The 16,339-nt window shown below is 38.0% G+C and overlaps 11 protein-coding genes across 11 annotated transcripts; 4 read left to right on the top strand and 7 right to left on the bottom strand. All coding sequences in view use genetic code 12, as the record gives it.

Annotated features, from left to right (window-relative positions):
* Positions 1-20: 20 nt before the first annotated feature.
* I9W82_004175 (uncharacterized protein) lies at positions 21-917 on the top strand (the record flags this gene model as incomplete). The annotated part of the gene is made up of 1 exon (XM_067693220.1): positions 21-917. One exon carries the CDS (start codon positions 21-23, stop codon positions 915-917), a length of 897 nt encoding a protein of 298 aa, XP_067547763.1.
* Positions 918-1,003: 86 nt separating this feature from the next.
* On the bottom strand, positions 1,004-2,302 carry I9W82_004174 (uncharacterized protein; the record flags this gene model as incomplete). Its single annotated transcript, XM_067693219.1, has 1 exon — positions 1,004-2,302. One exon carries the CDS (start codon positions 2,300-2,302, stop codon positions 1,004-1,006), a length of 1,299 nt encoding a protein of 432 aa, XP_067547762.1.
* A 1,315-nt stretch (positions 2,303-3,617) lies between these two features.
* On the top strand, positions 3,618-4,119 carry COF1 (cofilin; the record flags this gene model as incomplete). The annotated part of the gene is made up of 2 exons (XM_067693218.1): positions 3,618-3,636; positions 3,710-4,119. 2 exons carry the CDS (start codon positions 3,618-3,620, stop codon positions 4,117-4,119), a joined length of 429 nt encoding a protein of 142 aa, XP_067547761.1.
* A 161-nt stretch (positions 4,120-4,280) lies between these two features.
* Positions 4,281-5,474, top strand: I9W82_004172 (uncharacterized protein; the record flags this gene model as incomplete). Its single annotated transcript, XM_067693217.1, has 1 exon — positions 4,281-5,474. The coding sequence occupies one exon, from the start codon at positions 4,281-4,283 to the stop codon at positions 5,472-5,474; it is 1,194 nt and encodes a 397-aa protein (XP_067547760.1).
* Positions 5,475-5,765: 291 nt separating this feature from the next.
* On the bottom strand, positions 5,766-6,200 carry I9W82_004171 (uncharacterized protein; the record flags this gene model as incomplete). Its single annotated transcript, XM_067693216.1, has 1 exon — positions 5,766-6,200. The coding sequence occupies one exon, from the start codon at positions 6,198-6,200 to the stop codon at positions 5,766-5,768; it is 435 nt and encodes a 144-aa protein (XP_067547759.1).
* Positions 6,201-7,156: 956 nt separating this feature from the next.
* On the bottom strand, positions 7,157-9,358 carry I9W82_004170 (uncharacterized protein; the record flags this gene model as incomplete). Its single annotated transcript, XM_067693215.1, has 1 exon — positions 7,157-9,358. The coding sequence occupies one exon, from the start codon at positions 9,356-9,358 to the stop codon at positions 7,157-7,159; it is 2,202 nt and encodes a 733-aa protein (XP_067547758.1).
* Positions 9,359-10,703: 1,345 nt separating this feature from the next.
* MRP17 (mitochondrial 37S ribosomal protein bS6m) lies at positions 10,704-11,060 on the bottom strand (the record flags this gene model as incomplete). The annotated part of the gene is made up of 1 exon (XM_067693213.1): positions 10,704-11,060. One exon carries the CDS (start codon positions 11,058-11,060, stop codon positions 10,704-10,706), a length of 357 nt encoding a protein of 118 aa, XP_067547757.1.
* Positions 11,061-11,626: 566 nt separating this feature from the next.
* On the top strand, positions 11,627-12,229 carry MET14 (adenylyl-sulfate kinase; the record flags this gene model as incomplete). Its single annotated transcript, XM_067693212.1, has 1 exon — positions 11,627-12,229. The coding sequence occupies one exon, from the start codon at positions 11,627-11,629 to the stop codon at positions 12,227-12,229; it is 603 nt and encodes a 200-aa protein (XP_067547756.1).
* Positions 12,230-12,249: 20 nt separating this feature from the next.
* Positions 12,250-12,966, bottom strand: VPS2 (ESCRT-III subunit protein; the record flags this gene model as incomplete). Its single annotated transcript, XM_067693211.1, has 1 exon — positions 12,250-12,966. The coding sequence occupies one exon, from the start codon at positions 12,964-12,966 to the stop codon at positions 12,250-12,252; it is 717 nt and encodes a 238-aa protein (XP_067547755.1).
* Positions 12,967-13,092: 126 nt separating this feature from the next.
* IFG3 (Ifg3p) lies at positions 13,093-14,186 on the bottom strand (the record flags this gene model as incomplete). Its single annotated transcript, XM_067693210.1, has 2 exons — positions 13,093-14,110; positions 14,164-14,186. 2 exons carry the CDS (start codon positions 14,184-14,186, stop codon positions 13,093-13,095), a joined length of 1,041 nt encoding a protein of 346 aa, XP_067547754.1.
* Positions 14,187-14,412: 226 nt separating this feature from the next.
* Positions 14,413-16,254, bottom strand: FET33 (putative oxidoreductase; the record flags this gene model as incomplete). Its single annotated transcript, XM_067693209.1, has 1 exon — positions 14,413-16,254. The coding sequence occupies one exon, from the start codon at positions 16,252-16,254 to the stop codon at positions 14,413-14,415; it is 1,842 nt and encodes a 613-aa protein (XP_067547753.1).
* Positions 16,255-16,339: the final 85 nt, after the last annotated feature.

Raw genomic sequence — 16,339 nt, 5'->3', positions numbered from 1 at the left:
CAGCGCTCATCAATTGCATTATGTCTAATCGAGTATTTGATGACTCTGAGAATAAAAACTCAATCAAACAATTTCACAAGGAGTCGTTGAATGAAAATTCTCATGTTGCAAGCAAAGGTTCAAACTTTAGACCAACACTGCGGTTTAAGAGAGTTCCGTTGGGTGGTAAAAATCAAAATACAAACACGTTTGAACTAAATCGGTCGAAATCTACGGTAAACAGTCTAGCTGCATTCAAATCCAACAACAGACCTCCAAGTTTAGTAAAGTCTAATTCGAGTTTGGGATTCCAGTCTGTTCCGGTGTACCAGGAACATGAGCCATCAAGCCAATTACATACACAATCCGTTGAGAAAAGACAAGATTCAGGCAATGTACCAAGGTCTAGGATCAGGAAAAGATTGAGTTTGGATGAGATATCGCGCCCGGAATTATTATCGCCCAAGAAACCTAAGTTGTTTCAAACAGATTCCTTGGTCAAGTCTGAAGGTATAAGACATGAGCCAACCAGCAAGATTGAAACCACATTCTCTGACAGGACTGAGGCTATAAATGCAAGACACATTGTGAATGATGATATTACAAGAAATAACGTCGATCCAATAAAACGTACAAATAGGCGCCATTCAATAGATGCGTTAGTGGCGCAACACTGGCGTGATGAAATTGAGTTTATACCTCAAGATAAAAGGGATAGCGACGAACTTATATCATTCAATGATGACGAGTTTCAGTATTTTTCAACTCCAAATGATAGTAATGAGCTAAAACTGACTCTGCGTGATGGCTTAGATTTAGAAATGGATTTTGGGTATGATGTGGAAGATGAGGAGCTTGAAGCTAACATCACCATCGATGGGACTGGAAAAGAAGATTACGGTTTAAATGACGAGGATTTGAGAAACTTGTTGGATTAATATATACAGATTAGAGTAGCTATGTAAAGGTCTAATGGATTGTTATGACTAAAGAGATTGGGATACTCATTTTATTTTTTTTTGCCCTATTGTTGAGTGCATTGTGGTCCTTCCTGATGACCATTTCTTTCATCATTTGAGTTTGTATACTCTGGTAAATCCAGCGACTGCACTATTGAAAAATCAGTAAAAACTTGTACATTGGATTCTGGTACTGAAACCTCTGTAGTCTCCTTAAGATGGGTCGGCAATATATTTCTTATCGTCAATAAATCATTCTTTTCAAGATACCAATTGTCTTTGGGAAATTCAATGTCCACTTTTATATACAAATCACCTACGCTTTGATTGGAGGAAAACCACGTCCTCTTTTCAACATTGTGCGGCATACCTTCACCTTTGAGCTTAAGGTAATCACCAGGTCTAATGACTTTTCCTTTTGGTATTTCCACTTTGATACCACGTCCATCCAAATGTGTAGCCACTACTTTCGAAAACCCAGTTAATGCATCGGCCAAGGGAATCTTTAAGTTCATATATAGGCCACCTTCCTTTCTTTCAAAAATGTCATGCTTTTTACAAGTGTATTTCAAAATAATGTCTCCTGGAATCTTACCTGGGTATTGATCACTTTCGCCTTTCTTGACAACTTCCCCTTCACTTGGAGATCCTTCTCGTATATTAAACTCCAATATTTTAGTCTCTTCACAAACTCTCTCCCCCTTGCACATTTTGCACCTATCCTTTTTACGATATATTTTTCCTGTTGCATTACATGTGGTACAATCAACGTATTCCTGGGCCACAAATCCTGGTGCAACTCGTCTAATCTTCCTAGTATGTCCTTCTCCGTGACATATTCCGCATGTCTTACTCACAACACTGGCAGACTTGACTCCAGTTCCTTTACACTGTTTGCAAATAATATTTCTGGTAGATTTAGATCGTATCACTTTCCCAATATAAAGGTCTTCTAAAGTGATTTCCACGTTTAATACAGCATCATCTGTTCGCCTATCATCATGGCGATTAGACTGTGCTCCATTCATACCATTAAAAAAGTCGTAAAAATCATTGCCTCCATATCCATTGTAATTACCTCCTCCGTAAAATTGTTCAAAGGGATTGCCGGTAAAGTCATAATCGCCAGGTGCTCCTCCATTACTGTCAGTAGTACCATAAAGATCATAGTTCTGACGTTTCTCCTCGTCGATCAAGACTTCATATGCAAATGAGATCTTCTTAAATTGAACCTCATTCTCTTCTCGATCTTCCTCGGATGCCTTGTCTGGATGATACTTTAGCGCAAGTTTCCTATATGCTTTCTTGATTTCCACATCAGTGGCACTAGAAGTAACCTCTAGAATCTCATACAAATCTTCCATTTTTTTGCCCTAGTTGTCATTAAAAGAACTGAATAATTTTTTTTTCTTTTTTTTGCCTTTTTTGCATTCTTCGCATAAAACATTACACGCTAATAAATATGAAGCGACTTAGATAATCAGCTAAACTGTTCCATAACCTTGCAAAGTTTGTCAAATAGGTCAATGAATCAGAGTAGAATCTCAGCGCCGATTTAAAGATAGAGGTAATTCAGGAAGTTCAAAAAAAGAAAAAAAAAATTACGACGCGAGCAGGGTTCGAACCTGCGCAGGCAATGCCCAAAGGAACCTGCATCCTTCACCTTAACCACTCGGTCATCGCATCGAAAGGGGAAATAAGCATATTTGACAACTGCGCCAAACCGATATAAACCGCAAAAATTGATTGCTAGGATGGAGCGCCAATGTTGAAAATGCTTCAAAATCCTTCGAAATTTCCTTCTAACGGGGTCGTTTTTGATGTTTTCTGAGCCAATCAAGTATATGCAAGCTTTAACTAGCTTTTGTATGCCTTTAGAGCTTGAATCAGATCCAAATGATAACCCAGTGTCGAGATCTGGGTAAATCTTTCTAGGTGCATGTTTTGGAAGAAAGGAGGTGTGATAATTGTTACCACATGCTTAGCTTACTCACAAGTGTCTTGTTTGTAGACATAATCCCTCTGTGTCCTTGAATTTGGGAAGTTACTCTTTTTTCCTGGGGGTCTATTTGGGAAGGGAAGGCCAATTCGACTCATTCGGATATATGTTATCATATATATAGTGTTTGGAGAATGTATAATTGATATTGAAGTGTCCTGCAAATCATGGTTCAGTTGTCTTCAATGCTGACTATTGTTCTTCAAATTTTGCAACAATTATTGAGCAAAAAAGTAACTGTTGACAAATATGAATCTATACACAGTAAAGGAACATATTAGTAGCACCCTTAAACAACACTTTATCTAAACCAGACGGCCCTCTTAACTCTACATTTCATAAACAAAGGCTTCTGTTCTTTCTCTATGATGTAACTGAGCCAGCGCCCCATGCTACCAAAAACAAAGGTCGTGTAAAATTAACCAACAAAAGAAACCAGCAAAAAACAAAAAAAACGTCAATCACCTTTTTCGCCCTGGTCGAAACTTTCAAACCAACCAACACTATTTTCAATTGATATAATCAAACACATAAAACAAACAACAAAATATCAAATATGGTATGTATATATCCCCCTCAAGCATCCAATTGATGGGCAATGTGTACATGTTTGCAGCCTAGGCTAGGTGAAAGCAGTCATGTATTTTTTTCCTTCTTTACAACGTCAAATACTAACCAATATGTTCAGTCTAGATCAGGGTATGTTGATCCACAACACTAACATATTCCTCTGCGAATACACTATACTAACATTTAATTACTAGAGTTCAAGTTGCTGATGAATCATTGACCGCTTTCAACGATTTGAAATTGGGTAAGAAGTACAAGTTTGTAATTTACACCTTGAATGACGCCAAGACTGAAATTGTTGTTGACGAAACTTCCACCGATCCAGACTATGACACATTTTTGGAAAAATTGCCAGAGAATGAATGTAAATACGCTGTTTACGATTTTGAGTATGAAATTGGTGGAGGAGAAGGTAAGAGATCCAAGATTGTATTCTTTACTTGGTCTCCAGATACCGCACCAGTCAGATCCAAGATGGTTTACGCATCTTCCAAAGACTCTTTGAGAAGAGCTTTGAATGGTGTTGCTGCTGATGTTCAAGGTACCGATTTTTCAGAAGTTGCTTACGAATCAGTCTTGGACAGAGTTAGCAAAGGTGCTGGATCTCATTAAAGATGGTAATGCCATGTATAGCTGTTTAATATAAGCTAGAAAGTAAATTATTTAGTCAAATGTAACTTTTACTTTCACTTTCACTTTCACTTTTGGATTTTTGTATTTTTCCTCGCGATAACCAAAATTTCGTCATCTTTAGAAAACGTCATACCTAATCGATGATGACATCGAAACAGGAGCGAGCAACACTCGCCCAAAAGATACAAGTGTTAGATTACTTCCACTCCTCAGGAAGCTCTCAACTAACAACCGTCAACAAGTTTAAAACAGAAATATCAATATCGAAATCATCCCTAAGTGATTGGCTCAAACGTGAAGACAATCTACGACACTCGTTTGCTCGACAAGAGTACAAATTGTCCAAAAACAGTCGCAGGACAGTCAAATTCAAGTATGAAAAGATCAATAGGGCTATGGATGCGTTAGTTTTAAAAAGGTTGGAAAAGAGTGAACCTATTTCCGAGCCGATACTACGAGAACATTGGGCTGTGTATGCTCATCAGTATGGAGTGGATGATCCTAAACGATTGGTTAGTTTTAGCCATGGCTGGTTGAACCAATTCAAAAAGAGGCACGGGTTGAGGAGAGCTCCCATGTCTCACAGGGGCTCCCTAATACAGCGACCGCCTGAGAGTGTAAGTGAAAGCGAGGGTGTCGATGTGGGGTCAGTGTCAGACAATTCAGATAACGGTGATGAAACTATTGAGTTGGGTGAATCTGCAATAGGTCAACCAGTGCGGGACAAAGTTGCCCCATTACAGGTGTCGAATCTCCCGCCTATCAGGGAAAAGCCAGTGACTTTGGAGAATGAGAGGTCAGACAAGGACAAGTTAAATGGTCTGATACCACAAACACTTCAAGATGACGTACAACTACGACGCAGTCTATTAGCTGGTGGCGTGAAATCTACATCGATCCCCCATTTGTTCGACCTACCCGTTCACAACGACATTAGAAGATTATTTTTGAAACGCCCATCAGACATTGAGCCATTGAAGATGCTTAATAATGTACAAGACAGCGACTCCGAAGCAATTCAATGTTTGAATAAGCGTATTGACGACACAGGTGCACTTTCAGCAGAAGCAGCGGATTCTACAGGACAGTCAAGTACCATAGATGCAGAGGAACCAGAGGAAATCACACAGCGAAAGGGCTTTATTGAAACAATTGACAATGGCACGGCTGAAAACCAAGAGGACATTGAGAACTTTGTCTTCTCCACAGCGACAAACTTTTTCCAAACCAATGCACCAAAATACCCCAGTGCATCTAATCTATTCCAGAAATTCAAAGACGCCTTTTTGGAAGAGCTAAGATCAACTAAAGAAGCCCAGAACAAGAGAAATTAACCAAAAAAGAGTACTACTTTCTACAGTTTGTATAGTCAATATTTTCCCTTTATAAAGAGTCAACTCATTTCAAGTATTATCCCCCCAAAAAAAGTCCTCATTTTATTAAATATAAGCAGTTGCCTGTCTTTCATTAATTTCGGTAATTTCCACTTATATATTCGAATCATGCAAACTTTAATTTACCTTCATTAACAAGGGGTGCATTGAACTGTGGATAAGCCAGACTATGATGCAACCTAACCCACTTCTATACTTTTAGACATTTAGCCATCCGGTGGCCATTTCAATTCACAAAACATTAGTAAAGTCCACTTCATTCTCAGCTACTTCGACTTTCAAACTTGGCTCATCATCATGGTGGTGGTGGTGATGGCCCACTGAATCATCACCACCACCTTTTTCTTTCTCCTTTTCACATTTGCACGATTCACACAGCTTAGTGCACTTCTTCCCCCCATCTATACTAACTTCATCCAAATCGTGAGCCACTTTATTCACCTGTTGAGAAACGAGAGTCGCATGATGATGACGAGCATTTCGTGGAATTGAGCGTCCATGTCCTGTAGGTTTAATTGTAGATGATGATGTAGATGACGTAGATGGTGATGATGAAGACATGCGCGTTGTACTACTATCCTGGTCCAGTATTTCTGCTTTGTTGATCCTGGTATTTATCTCAACATGGGAATCATGTTTGGCATAAAGGTAATTTCGTAGAGCCATTATTTGTCTGGTTTTATATATAGTTCGTTAGCCTGACTTTTCCCCTTTTTGTGTTTGAATGCAAAAGAACCTGGCAAAACAAAGGAGACAAAGAAAAAAAAAAAACAAACACAACAGTAAAATCAAGTTCCGAGTTCGTTCTTAGTGACGATTCAGCCTATCACTAGCGTGGTAAAGTTTTTTGGAAAAAATCACACAAGTAAAATGGGTCAGTTCGTGAAGGAATAAAAAAAAGAAAGTTTAAAAGAAGAAAACAAAAACAAAAGAGATGTTTGGTTTTATTTATATTTTATGCGATACGGATCCTGAGGGGAAGTATCATAACCTTGTTTCATTAAAATCATGTCATGGGGATGCTATTTAAGACATGCCACCCGAAAGAGCGCGCGCATACGGCAAAAATTGAAGAAAATTTTGTTGCAGTAAGAAAAGAAAATATAAAAACTAAAGTTGCAAAACCGAAGAAAAGAGTGTGTACATTGTATTGAGGAGGGAAAGTTTAGAGGTGGTGACCACTCCAACGGTTTACAGTCAAAAGAGCACTGCCACACATGAGATTGAACAATGTAGAAAATATCTCCTCTTTTTCATCACCTAGTGTTCATAAACAGATTGTTATCAGACACAAAGTAAGTACAGAAAAAAAAAAAAAAAAGTAGAAAATAAAAGTGGGGTGATCTTTGCTGTCACAAAATAAGGGGATTAATACCGTCTACACAGGATTGTATGTATATCGCAGTGTCTCAGACTGGCACGATATGGATTTTCATTTTACACAAAGGAAATGAACTCTGAGTCCTCTCTTTTGTGTCGCTTTCCATCAACCAATACGAAAGCGTCGTTTTTGTTTATCACAGATCTACTAAAACCTTATCGATGCGAGATATTATTGGAGTTATAAACTAATATATAATACATACTTCTTATTAACTGAAAAAACCCTTCTGTTTTCCTCTTTATTGTGTTATTGCCAGTTGTGATTTTGGTGTCAATTTCAAGCCAATTATTGCAATACCTAAAGCAATGGTGAGGAACTTGAACTTTAAATTATCATCAATCAAATCATCCTTGCGTTTCTTTTTCGTATCCTTTGGCGTTCCCAAGACAAATGATCTTATTTTATGAATCATGTTCTCTTCTTCTTCTGATGACGAGGAGGAAGAAGACGTGATATCGTAATATTCTTGACCATTCTCATTTTCTCCATCTTCAGCAAGTGCCCAACTATCATTTTCAAAATCAGAGTCCACCTCATCTTCACTAAGGGAGTACAAGTCATTTCGGTTCATGATTTGTGAAGCGAATTTCTTAACAATTTTATCATTAACAAAATTGGATTCGTGACTTTTGTCTGCTTCAGAGTCATATGGGTACAGGTCTGGTGCGGTATTGAACCCATCATTGGCTGTGCCGATATTAAGTCCCACTGGGTTAGCGAAATTCTCATTCTTATTAAACACGGCATTAATGGAAACTGACCTCAACACCCTCTTTTGATTAATCAACATATTTTTAGATTCTTCAATGAGTTTGGCATCGGAGTATTCCATTTGCTTACTCAAAGTTCTCAAAGATCTAGCAGACTGTTTCTTGGCCAATTTCTTGATATTCTTTTTCTGTTTTTGCAACTCAAATCCAATATATGATAGTAGCTTTTCATTATGAAGTTTCAACGATTGAAGCTCAAACTTTAGTTTTGTAATTTCTTGTCGAGTTTTGCTATCAGTGTTGAGATAACTTGAACGTTTTGACGACAGGTCAAACTCATCATATGACATGTGCTGACTACTATCAAAGCCAGTATCTTCTGAATCCATGCCATTCAATGCACAAAAAGTACCATCTCTGTGATGCAACTTGGCGTATTCTGCATCAAATGTCTGTTCAATCACGTTAAACCCTGGATTATGTTTGAGCACTTTTTCAGGCACAGATGTAAATCTCACAGGTTCTGCTTCAAATTCCACTTTTATGGGTAGTATGTCATGACTATTGTACCTAACATGACTTGGATTCGACGTTAGGTAATCTTCTATATCTGCAGTATTTGTATTCTCAAATACGCCTTCTTCTCTATTGGAGGTTGATGGCCCTGGTGTCAACTTGAAGGGCGATAGGACAAAGTCAGGTGGTTGCGGGGCGCACTGTTCTTTCAAATTTACTGGCAATGACAGCCTTTTCTGTTCTTTTGATTTGGGGTCTGGTGATGGTGGGAATTGGAAATTTGAAGTTACTTTAACTGATTCTGATGTGGATTCTCCACCGGGGAACGATTGATCTCCAATATCCATATTTGAGTCATATTCTATGTAGTGATCGTCTCCATCACGTATATAGTGACTTGCATCGGTTATATAGCCATTAACACTTTTATTACCTTCACTCTCCATATCATCAGTGATGGGACTTTCCAACTGATGGGCAAGTTCTTCATTTTTGTGAGCTAAAAACTCAATTTGATCCATTAAAACAATTTTTGAGCTTTTCTCCACTTCAAATTGATGTTGGAGAACTTTGTAATCACGTAGGAGCCTTTCATACTTTGTGACCAAGGCATTGCCGCCACGAGAAATGGGCACATTGGAGGTATTGGTAGTAGTTGTAAGTTGCATGGTCAAGTCTTCAATTTTGTTTTGTAGTGATTCTATAGCCTTTTTGTATAAAGTTTCGTTTTGTAATGAAGCTTCTTTTAACCTTTGTTTTTCAGATTCCAAGTCCACAAGACTTTGTTCAGCTGATTCTAAATTTGATTTTAAAGAAACAACTTCATCCTGATTCAGTTGCACTTCGTCTCTTAATTTCTGATTTTCAACTTTAAACTGCTCATATTGGAGCACTGCATCGGCATATCGTCGTTCTAGCTCATCATATTCTTCTTTTATTGCCTGTGATTGCTGCTGTGTAGATTCGTTAATTATATCCAAGGATTCAAATGATTGACTCTGCCTCTGTATTTGTTGCGATCGACGGGGCGATCTGCTAAATTTGGATTTGAATGGCAGTCCTTTGCTGCTACGCTTTTCAATGGAATTTATTACGGTTTGATTGTTTGACAAGGGTGTGCTGTTTTTGGGTGACGAGAATGCTGAATTATCCATTGATTCCTGCATTATTACTGTAATGTCATGCTTTTCCTTTGAGTCTATGCCGATGTCCATATTACAAAATGGTGGAATAGATGGGAATGAATGTGTGAATGTGTGGTGTGGTAAATTGTGTTGTTGTTGATCGGTTGTATATAAAAACTCGGCAATTTGGACAAAGGAAGGACTAATTTTTGTTGTTTTTTTATTAATTTGGGATGGTGTGATGTATCAATCTATTAGTAGTAGTATATTATCAAGTGTCTTTTTCTCTCAAGAACAGTTTTAACAGCTTGTAAAATTGAGATCTATTAGGTAGACTTTGTATGTGTTTTGTTTGTAATGAATGTGATGTAGAGAAAGAAAGAAGAAATGGAAAATCAAAACTTTTTTTTTAATTTAATTTTTAATTTTAATTTTTAATTTTTATTTTTATTTTATTTTATTTTTCTGTTGTTTATAGTTTTATTAATACAATACAATTGTAACTACACTCACAAAGTATTATTTCCTATTTGAAGTATACTATCAAGTACATTAACAGACAGATTGAACCAACTTTAAACTACATATACCACACTCCATTTGACGAAATAGTTCTCCAACTATATATCAATAGCTAAAAAAGAAATTAATATATTATATGCTCTCCACGATCTCATTCTAAGATGAGACAAGCCACCGTCGTGAGAAAGAATTGCTTAGCTCTACTACACGCGTAGAGGAAAAGAAGAAGAAGCATTAAGGCATATATATAAGCACGTTTTTTAAATTTTGCAGTAAGGAAACCTTTTCTTTTTCATTGGCTATGTACTGCAGATCTTTCTCTTTTCTAGACCTTTTCTTACTTCTCCTTCGGCTTGTCTTTTGCATCGTTTTGTATTATTTCACCTGCACCTACACCTAAATACAACATTCTCTTTCCCTTTTCAGTTTGTGTCTATTGTCCAATGTTTTGATTTCGTCCTAAATCAGTTGATTTTTTTGTTACTTTTGTAACACAAAAAAATATACTCTTTCTTCTATATATCATCATCATCGTCTAATATATATCATGTACATTACTGAACACTATATATATACATAGTGGATACTGACACTACTTTACAACTGACGCTGTTAATTTCTTTTCTTTTGTCAAACAACCGAACTCTAACAGGGGAAATAAATTTGTACGTCAACAACGGCTTTTAATTGCCGCCAAACATCTCCTCAAGAGTCTACACTATGAAAGATAATGAAAACTTCCCAATTGTGATACCTTATTAATTGCCATCTACTTCTTGTATAATCGTCACTTCATTGAATCAAGTACAAACTGGTTTAGCTTCTTGAGCTTGCTCTCAAATACTCTATTTACAATACCCCTCCAGCAAGATAACAACACACCTTCCCTCTCCATATCTATAGCCCACACACACTAGTTCACACCCAATGCTTGGTCTATCGATGTACCTGGATTCAAACTCTTTTTCAAATCATGTTTAATTATACTAGCACGTAATATTCTAGGATCTTTCCTCAACGTCCTCAACAATTGTGCTTGCACTTTACTCGAAGAGTCAAACCCCATTAGGAAATGGTAACCTTGGAAATGCCTTTCTTGTTCCTTTGATATGATTTTAGGTAATGGTTTAGCACCAAGACTCGTTATATCCCTAACTATACCTCTATTGTTTAAGATCAATTTACCAACAGTCGAAGCAATCTTAGTGGCTTCTTTTGTAACATGTAATGGGTCCGTTATACGGGCAATAGCAAATAGTTCGTAGTACATGGTGGGGGATAAATATGCTAGTGGTGTCGTTGTTTGTGGTTAGATGTGGAAAATTTTTTTCATTTGCAGAAACTCAAAAATGCGAGCTACCAAGTTTGATGCTTTTTGCAATCTTTACATTAGCGAAGCAAAGCGCCAGACCCCTAGCAAAGAGATTCACCTAGGTACACATGATCAAATTCTCTTCTTCACGCTCGGGGATCCTTGTACTAGGTGACTTGGAGGCATGTGATTAACATGAAGACCATTACCTCTATATCTTGCAACCGCAGGGGGAGGGAGGAAGAGGTCCCTACCCAAAGATGCTCTCCTTCCAGAGCCTAGGATTTGGTATCCTGAAAGGTGATACGATGTTAGAATATCAGCCTTTCTTCTTAATGTGACCAAAGCAATTTTCTTGTCCTCAGCAAAACTTTTCTTTTACCCCAAATCACGTGCAATGATTAATTGCAACAGCTAAATTGATTCAACAACCGACCCGTTCTTTTTTTTTTTTGCAGTGAAATTTTTCAGATCTCAAACATAAACCTTTTCTCAAGCAAACTACACTGAAGCAACTCAATACGATGGCTACTAACATCACCTGGCACCCAAACTTAACTCACCAAGAACGTGCACAATTAAGAAAACAACAAGGTGTAACTGTCTGGTTAACTGGATTATCGGCCAGTGGGAAATCAACAATTGCATGTGCTTTAGAACAATCGATTTTGAACCGGGGGTTGAACTCATACAGATTAGACGGTGATAATGTCAGATTTGGCTTGAATAAAGATTTGGGATTCAGCGAACAAGATCGAAATGAAAATATCAGAAGAATTAGTGAAGTTGCTAAATTATTCAGTGATTCATGTTGTGTCACAGTTACTTCATTTATAAGTCCTTATAAAGCCGATAGGAACTTGGCTAGGGAATTACACGCCAAGGATAACTTACCCTTTGTTGAAGTGTTTGTTGATGTGCCTATAGAAGTTGCTGAACAAAGAGATCCAAAAGGGTTGTACAAAAAGGCAAGAGAGGGTATTATTAAGGAGTTTACTGGTATTAGTGCGCCTTATGAAGCTCCAGAGAGTCCCGAAGTTCATATCAAGAACCATTCGGGACTTTCTATTGAAGAAGCTGCTGAGCAGATTATAGATTATCTTTTGGAAAAGAAATACATCAATTAGAGAATAGAGCCCCTTATTTATTACTTCTTTAAACTATCTAATCTTGCTTGTAAATCATCCTCATCGGTATTGGAAGTACCACCACCACCACTTTCACCATGGGCACCCACACTCTCTGCAACTCTACCATTATTGACTGTTTCTTGACCTGCATTGATTCCAGTCGGAGTATCTTTCAAATTGGAGTTCAAATCAACACCAATCTCATCAAGCACCTTACCCAATATCTCATCGATTTGCTCTTCTTCTCCCAACTCATCTTCATCCATAGCCATCGCATCATCAATCGCATCATCCATGAAATCTTGCTTCTGATCCATCATATCATTCTCCTTGGCAAATTCCTGAGCTATTCTCGATAACTGTGGCAAGTTCATCGATCTATTCATCCCTGATAACACTCTAGTTGCGTCCCTCATTGACATTGCCATTTGTTGATTCGACCTTACACTTTGAACTCGTAAGGAAATGGCTTGTAACTGTGCCTTCATTGAATTAAACTTGTTTATATATGATTTAGTTCTGATTAAATCTTTAGCTTGGATTTTGGCACTCGATATTTGCCCCTGTTTGGCCGATTTCTTGATATCACTTATCAATTTCTTTTCTTGTTGCTGTAATTTGGTTACTTCTCGGGTGAGTTCTCGTTGAGTCTTTTCCAAGGCCCTCTGGTTCTTCCGAAGCCTTTCTTGAGGAGTCAACTTCTTTCCAAACGCCCATTCAAATAGCTGTGACATGACTAAAGGATAGGGAGTTTAAAGAAACGCATTCCTTCGCAGTTTATTTTTTTTTTGTTGATTTTTAGTGAGACTTGCGCAATTTATATCAAACTTCATAATACTACTGCTTCATATTACAACTACTTACAATTTAGGTCCATCTAAAGCTAATTGTACAGCCTTATACGCCATGCCCAATCCAGCTTGGTATCCATAACCACTAGCACCATAATTATGAACAAGGATCTTCCCCTCATCAAATTTCTCCTTTTCAATTCGTGTTCCACCATGACGACCAGGACGCAAACCAGCAACAACTCTAACAACTTCCAAATCCTCAATCTTGTTTCCATGGGGATTATCATTCAAGATCTTGGGGAACAACTGAGTAGTTCTCTTCAACACATCATCACTTTGATCTTTCAAAGTATCGGAAGTCCAATCCCCCTTTTGGAAAAATCCACCCAAGATTAATTGATCATGAGAAAATGGTCTCTTGATGATATATGTTGGGTCCCCATTTCCCCAACGCATCATGTTTTCCATAATGTGTGGTGCTTTAATCACGACAACTTGACCTCTAGCTGGATACACGTTCTTATCTTCAACCCCACCCAATGAGCGAGCACCTAATCCAGTACAGTTGAAAACAAGCTTAGTATCGTGTGCATAAGCTTGAACAATGTGGTCCAAATGCTTTCTAACGATTTTAACTCCTTGTTTCTCCAAGTAGATTTTAAAATTCATCAAGAATTTAGGACAATTGAAATTCCAAGAGAGGAAAGTGATACCAAATGCAACACCACTAGGCAATTTACTCTTTTCAATCTCATGATAATCTTGCAAATAACTCTTTAAAGAATCATGTTTCACTTTCTTCAACTTGTAATCCCACATCTCAGTAGACTTGTACCTATCCAACCCTTTAGTCTTCCCACCAATGGCTTTCTGCACCTTGGCAAGATTGACATAAGTCATTCGGTCATATTCCAAGACATCATGGTCATCGCCAGTAATACAGGAAAAGTTCCCACCCGCATAAGGTGAAGTGTACTTGATCGATTCGTCTCCTGGTAAGTACTCAGCAATAATAGTTATATCCTTGGCATCAATGCCGCGTTCCAATAAACAAAATGCGGTATAGAATCCAATGATACCGGCACTAAACGTTTGTTAGTTTTTTCAATTCGCTGTAGCTTAAATGGTCAAACATACCCAACAATCACAATCTTTGTCATGTTAAGACTACTGCGGAATGGACAACGATACCTTGATGAAACTTTTCAGTCCCCTTTTATAGTCATACGATATTTTAAGCGCGCACATTTTGCAATTCCCCAACAGGGTAAAGCTTAGCGATCATGCAGATTTTACCCCGACTTTTTTTTGCAGATTGCAGATCACAGATTACAAGTCCCGAGGTAAATGCAAAGACATATCATTATATACTACTCATACTACTTATTATTCCCCATCATGCTCATCGAGTATTTTGGACAACCGCTCAATGACCTCAGCAGTGTTATCCTTACTCACATCTTCAATTCCGTACTTGTAGATTGACCAGATTCCATAAACTGCAACAAACGTACACAATGCCATTGCAATATACCCCTTTGTAGTGAAACCCTCAGGTAATGGTGCTTGTTGCAAATTCTGTCCCGTCAAATCCAAGAAATCCATATTTGCCGCAGCATTACCTTGAATTGGAACACTCACATTCTTACAAACTTCGACATGATTAGCACTAATATGCTTGTGATGTGCTTGAATCTCTTCTGGTGCTTCAACCAACACTAACGCTAACCCTTGTTCTAAATGCCAATCAACATGACAATGGAAGAACCAAACACCAGGGTTATCAGCCTTGAAACGCAAAACAAAGTATCCGTTAGAGTTGACTTCAACTGTATCACGAATCATGGGATACTCAGGGTAATCAATCATGGAATCGTTGTGTGGATTAAATTCAACTGGATGGTCTTCATCATCCGTACCAGGACTTCTTGAAATCACTTGGAAATTGTGTCCATGCAAGTGGAATGCATGTTTACCTGGATCATGGTTGTTGAGAATCAACTCCACCGTCTCATTCCCTTGTAATACAAATGTATTGGTATTGGATCCGTAAATTTGTGGATTGGTTGATAATTCACCACTTGATAAAACAGTATACAAGAGAGGTACTTTTGGTGGTACGTAGCTCTTGTCGTTAAACAATGCATAAGTGACACCATCACCCAACACTTCCATTGAGAAATTAACTTGGATGGTAATATCAGGCTCCGGTAAAAGCTTCTCCTTACTTAATGGCTTCAAATCGAAATCATTAAACCCGTCAAGTGAATCAGTAAATTTTTCAAAATCATAATATGGATAATGTTGTGGGTTTGGTGCATTTGCATCATACACCAAGTAATTTGTCGAAACTAGTTGAAGATCCTCTGGAATCACATCCAACATCTCCATATCCAATGCATTGATAAATCGGTAATTTTTATCGCTCTGTGATTTCGTCTTTACAAGCACAGCATACCTTTGCCCCACAGTTATGTAAAGCGAATCAACTTCATATGGCTCAACAGCAACGCCATCAATTTCAACAACGATAAACTTGTGATCTTCAATTTTCAAATATTGCGACACAAACAACCCCATATTGACAATTCTCAACAAGTAAGTCTTATCTGGCTCAACATGCCAAGTTCCATTTCTGGTCTCATTGAATAAACTATTTTGTGGTATTGGTTCAGCACCAGTAGGATTGAATCTTGATAAGAACTGCTTAATAATTTGAGGCGATTCCAAATGATAGTGATCGTTAACACTTAAAGACACATCTTCATCATAAGTATAAGGCTCATCTTTCTTGTCAGCGTAATCAATAATAATCATACCTCTTAATCCATCACCATATTGTGATCCACTATGGGAATGATACCAATAAGTTCCTGTCTGCTCACCAACGTTGAAATCATAGGTAATCTTAGATCCAGGTGCAACCGGACATTGAGTAACCATTTCCGGCCCATCTTGTCCATTGAACCCCCTTTGCATCAATCCGTGGAAATGCAAGGAGGCATTTCTATCAGGTAATCCATTATAAAGGTTAAGTATGACCCTATCGTGTTGCTTCACCCTGATGGTAGGGTTTGGCCACTGGTTGTTGATCCCAATCATTCTTCGTTCATGCATCCCATCAGGATTAGCCTTGACATAGCCAATGTCCCAATCAAATGTATGGGTCTTGGAAGCCACAATATTGTATAGGCAGCTTAGTAGTAGGATAAAGTGAAGACTGAGCATAGCTGTTGACAGTGAACAAAAGAAAGAAGATTGGTGGAGAATGGAGAGACTTTTCCGTTGCGGGAATCATCGTCTTTAAAAAGAT

This window comes from Candida metapsilosis (genome assembly GCF_017655625.1).
Source record: "Candida metapsilosis strain BP57 chromosome Unknown scaffold5, whole genome shotgun sequence".
Taxonomy (NCBI): Eukaryota; Fungi; Ascomycota; class Pichiomycetes; order Serinales; family Debaryomycetaceae; genus Lodderomyces; species Lodderomyces metapsilosis.
Note: the sequence above shows the minus strand (reverse complement) of the source record. Positions and strands in the feature narration are given on the sequence as shown.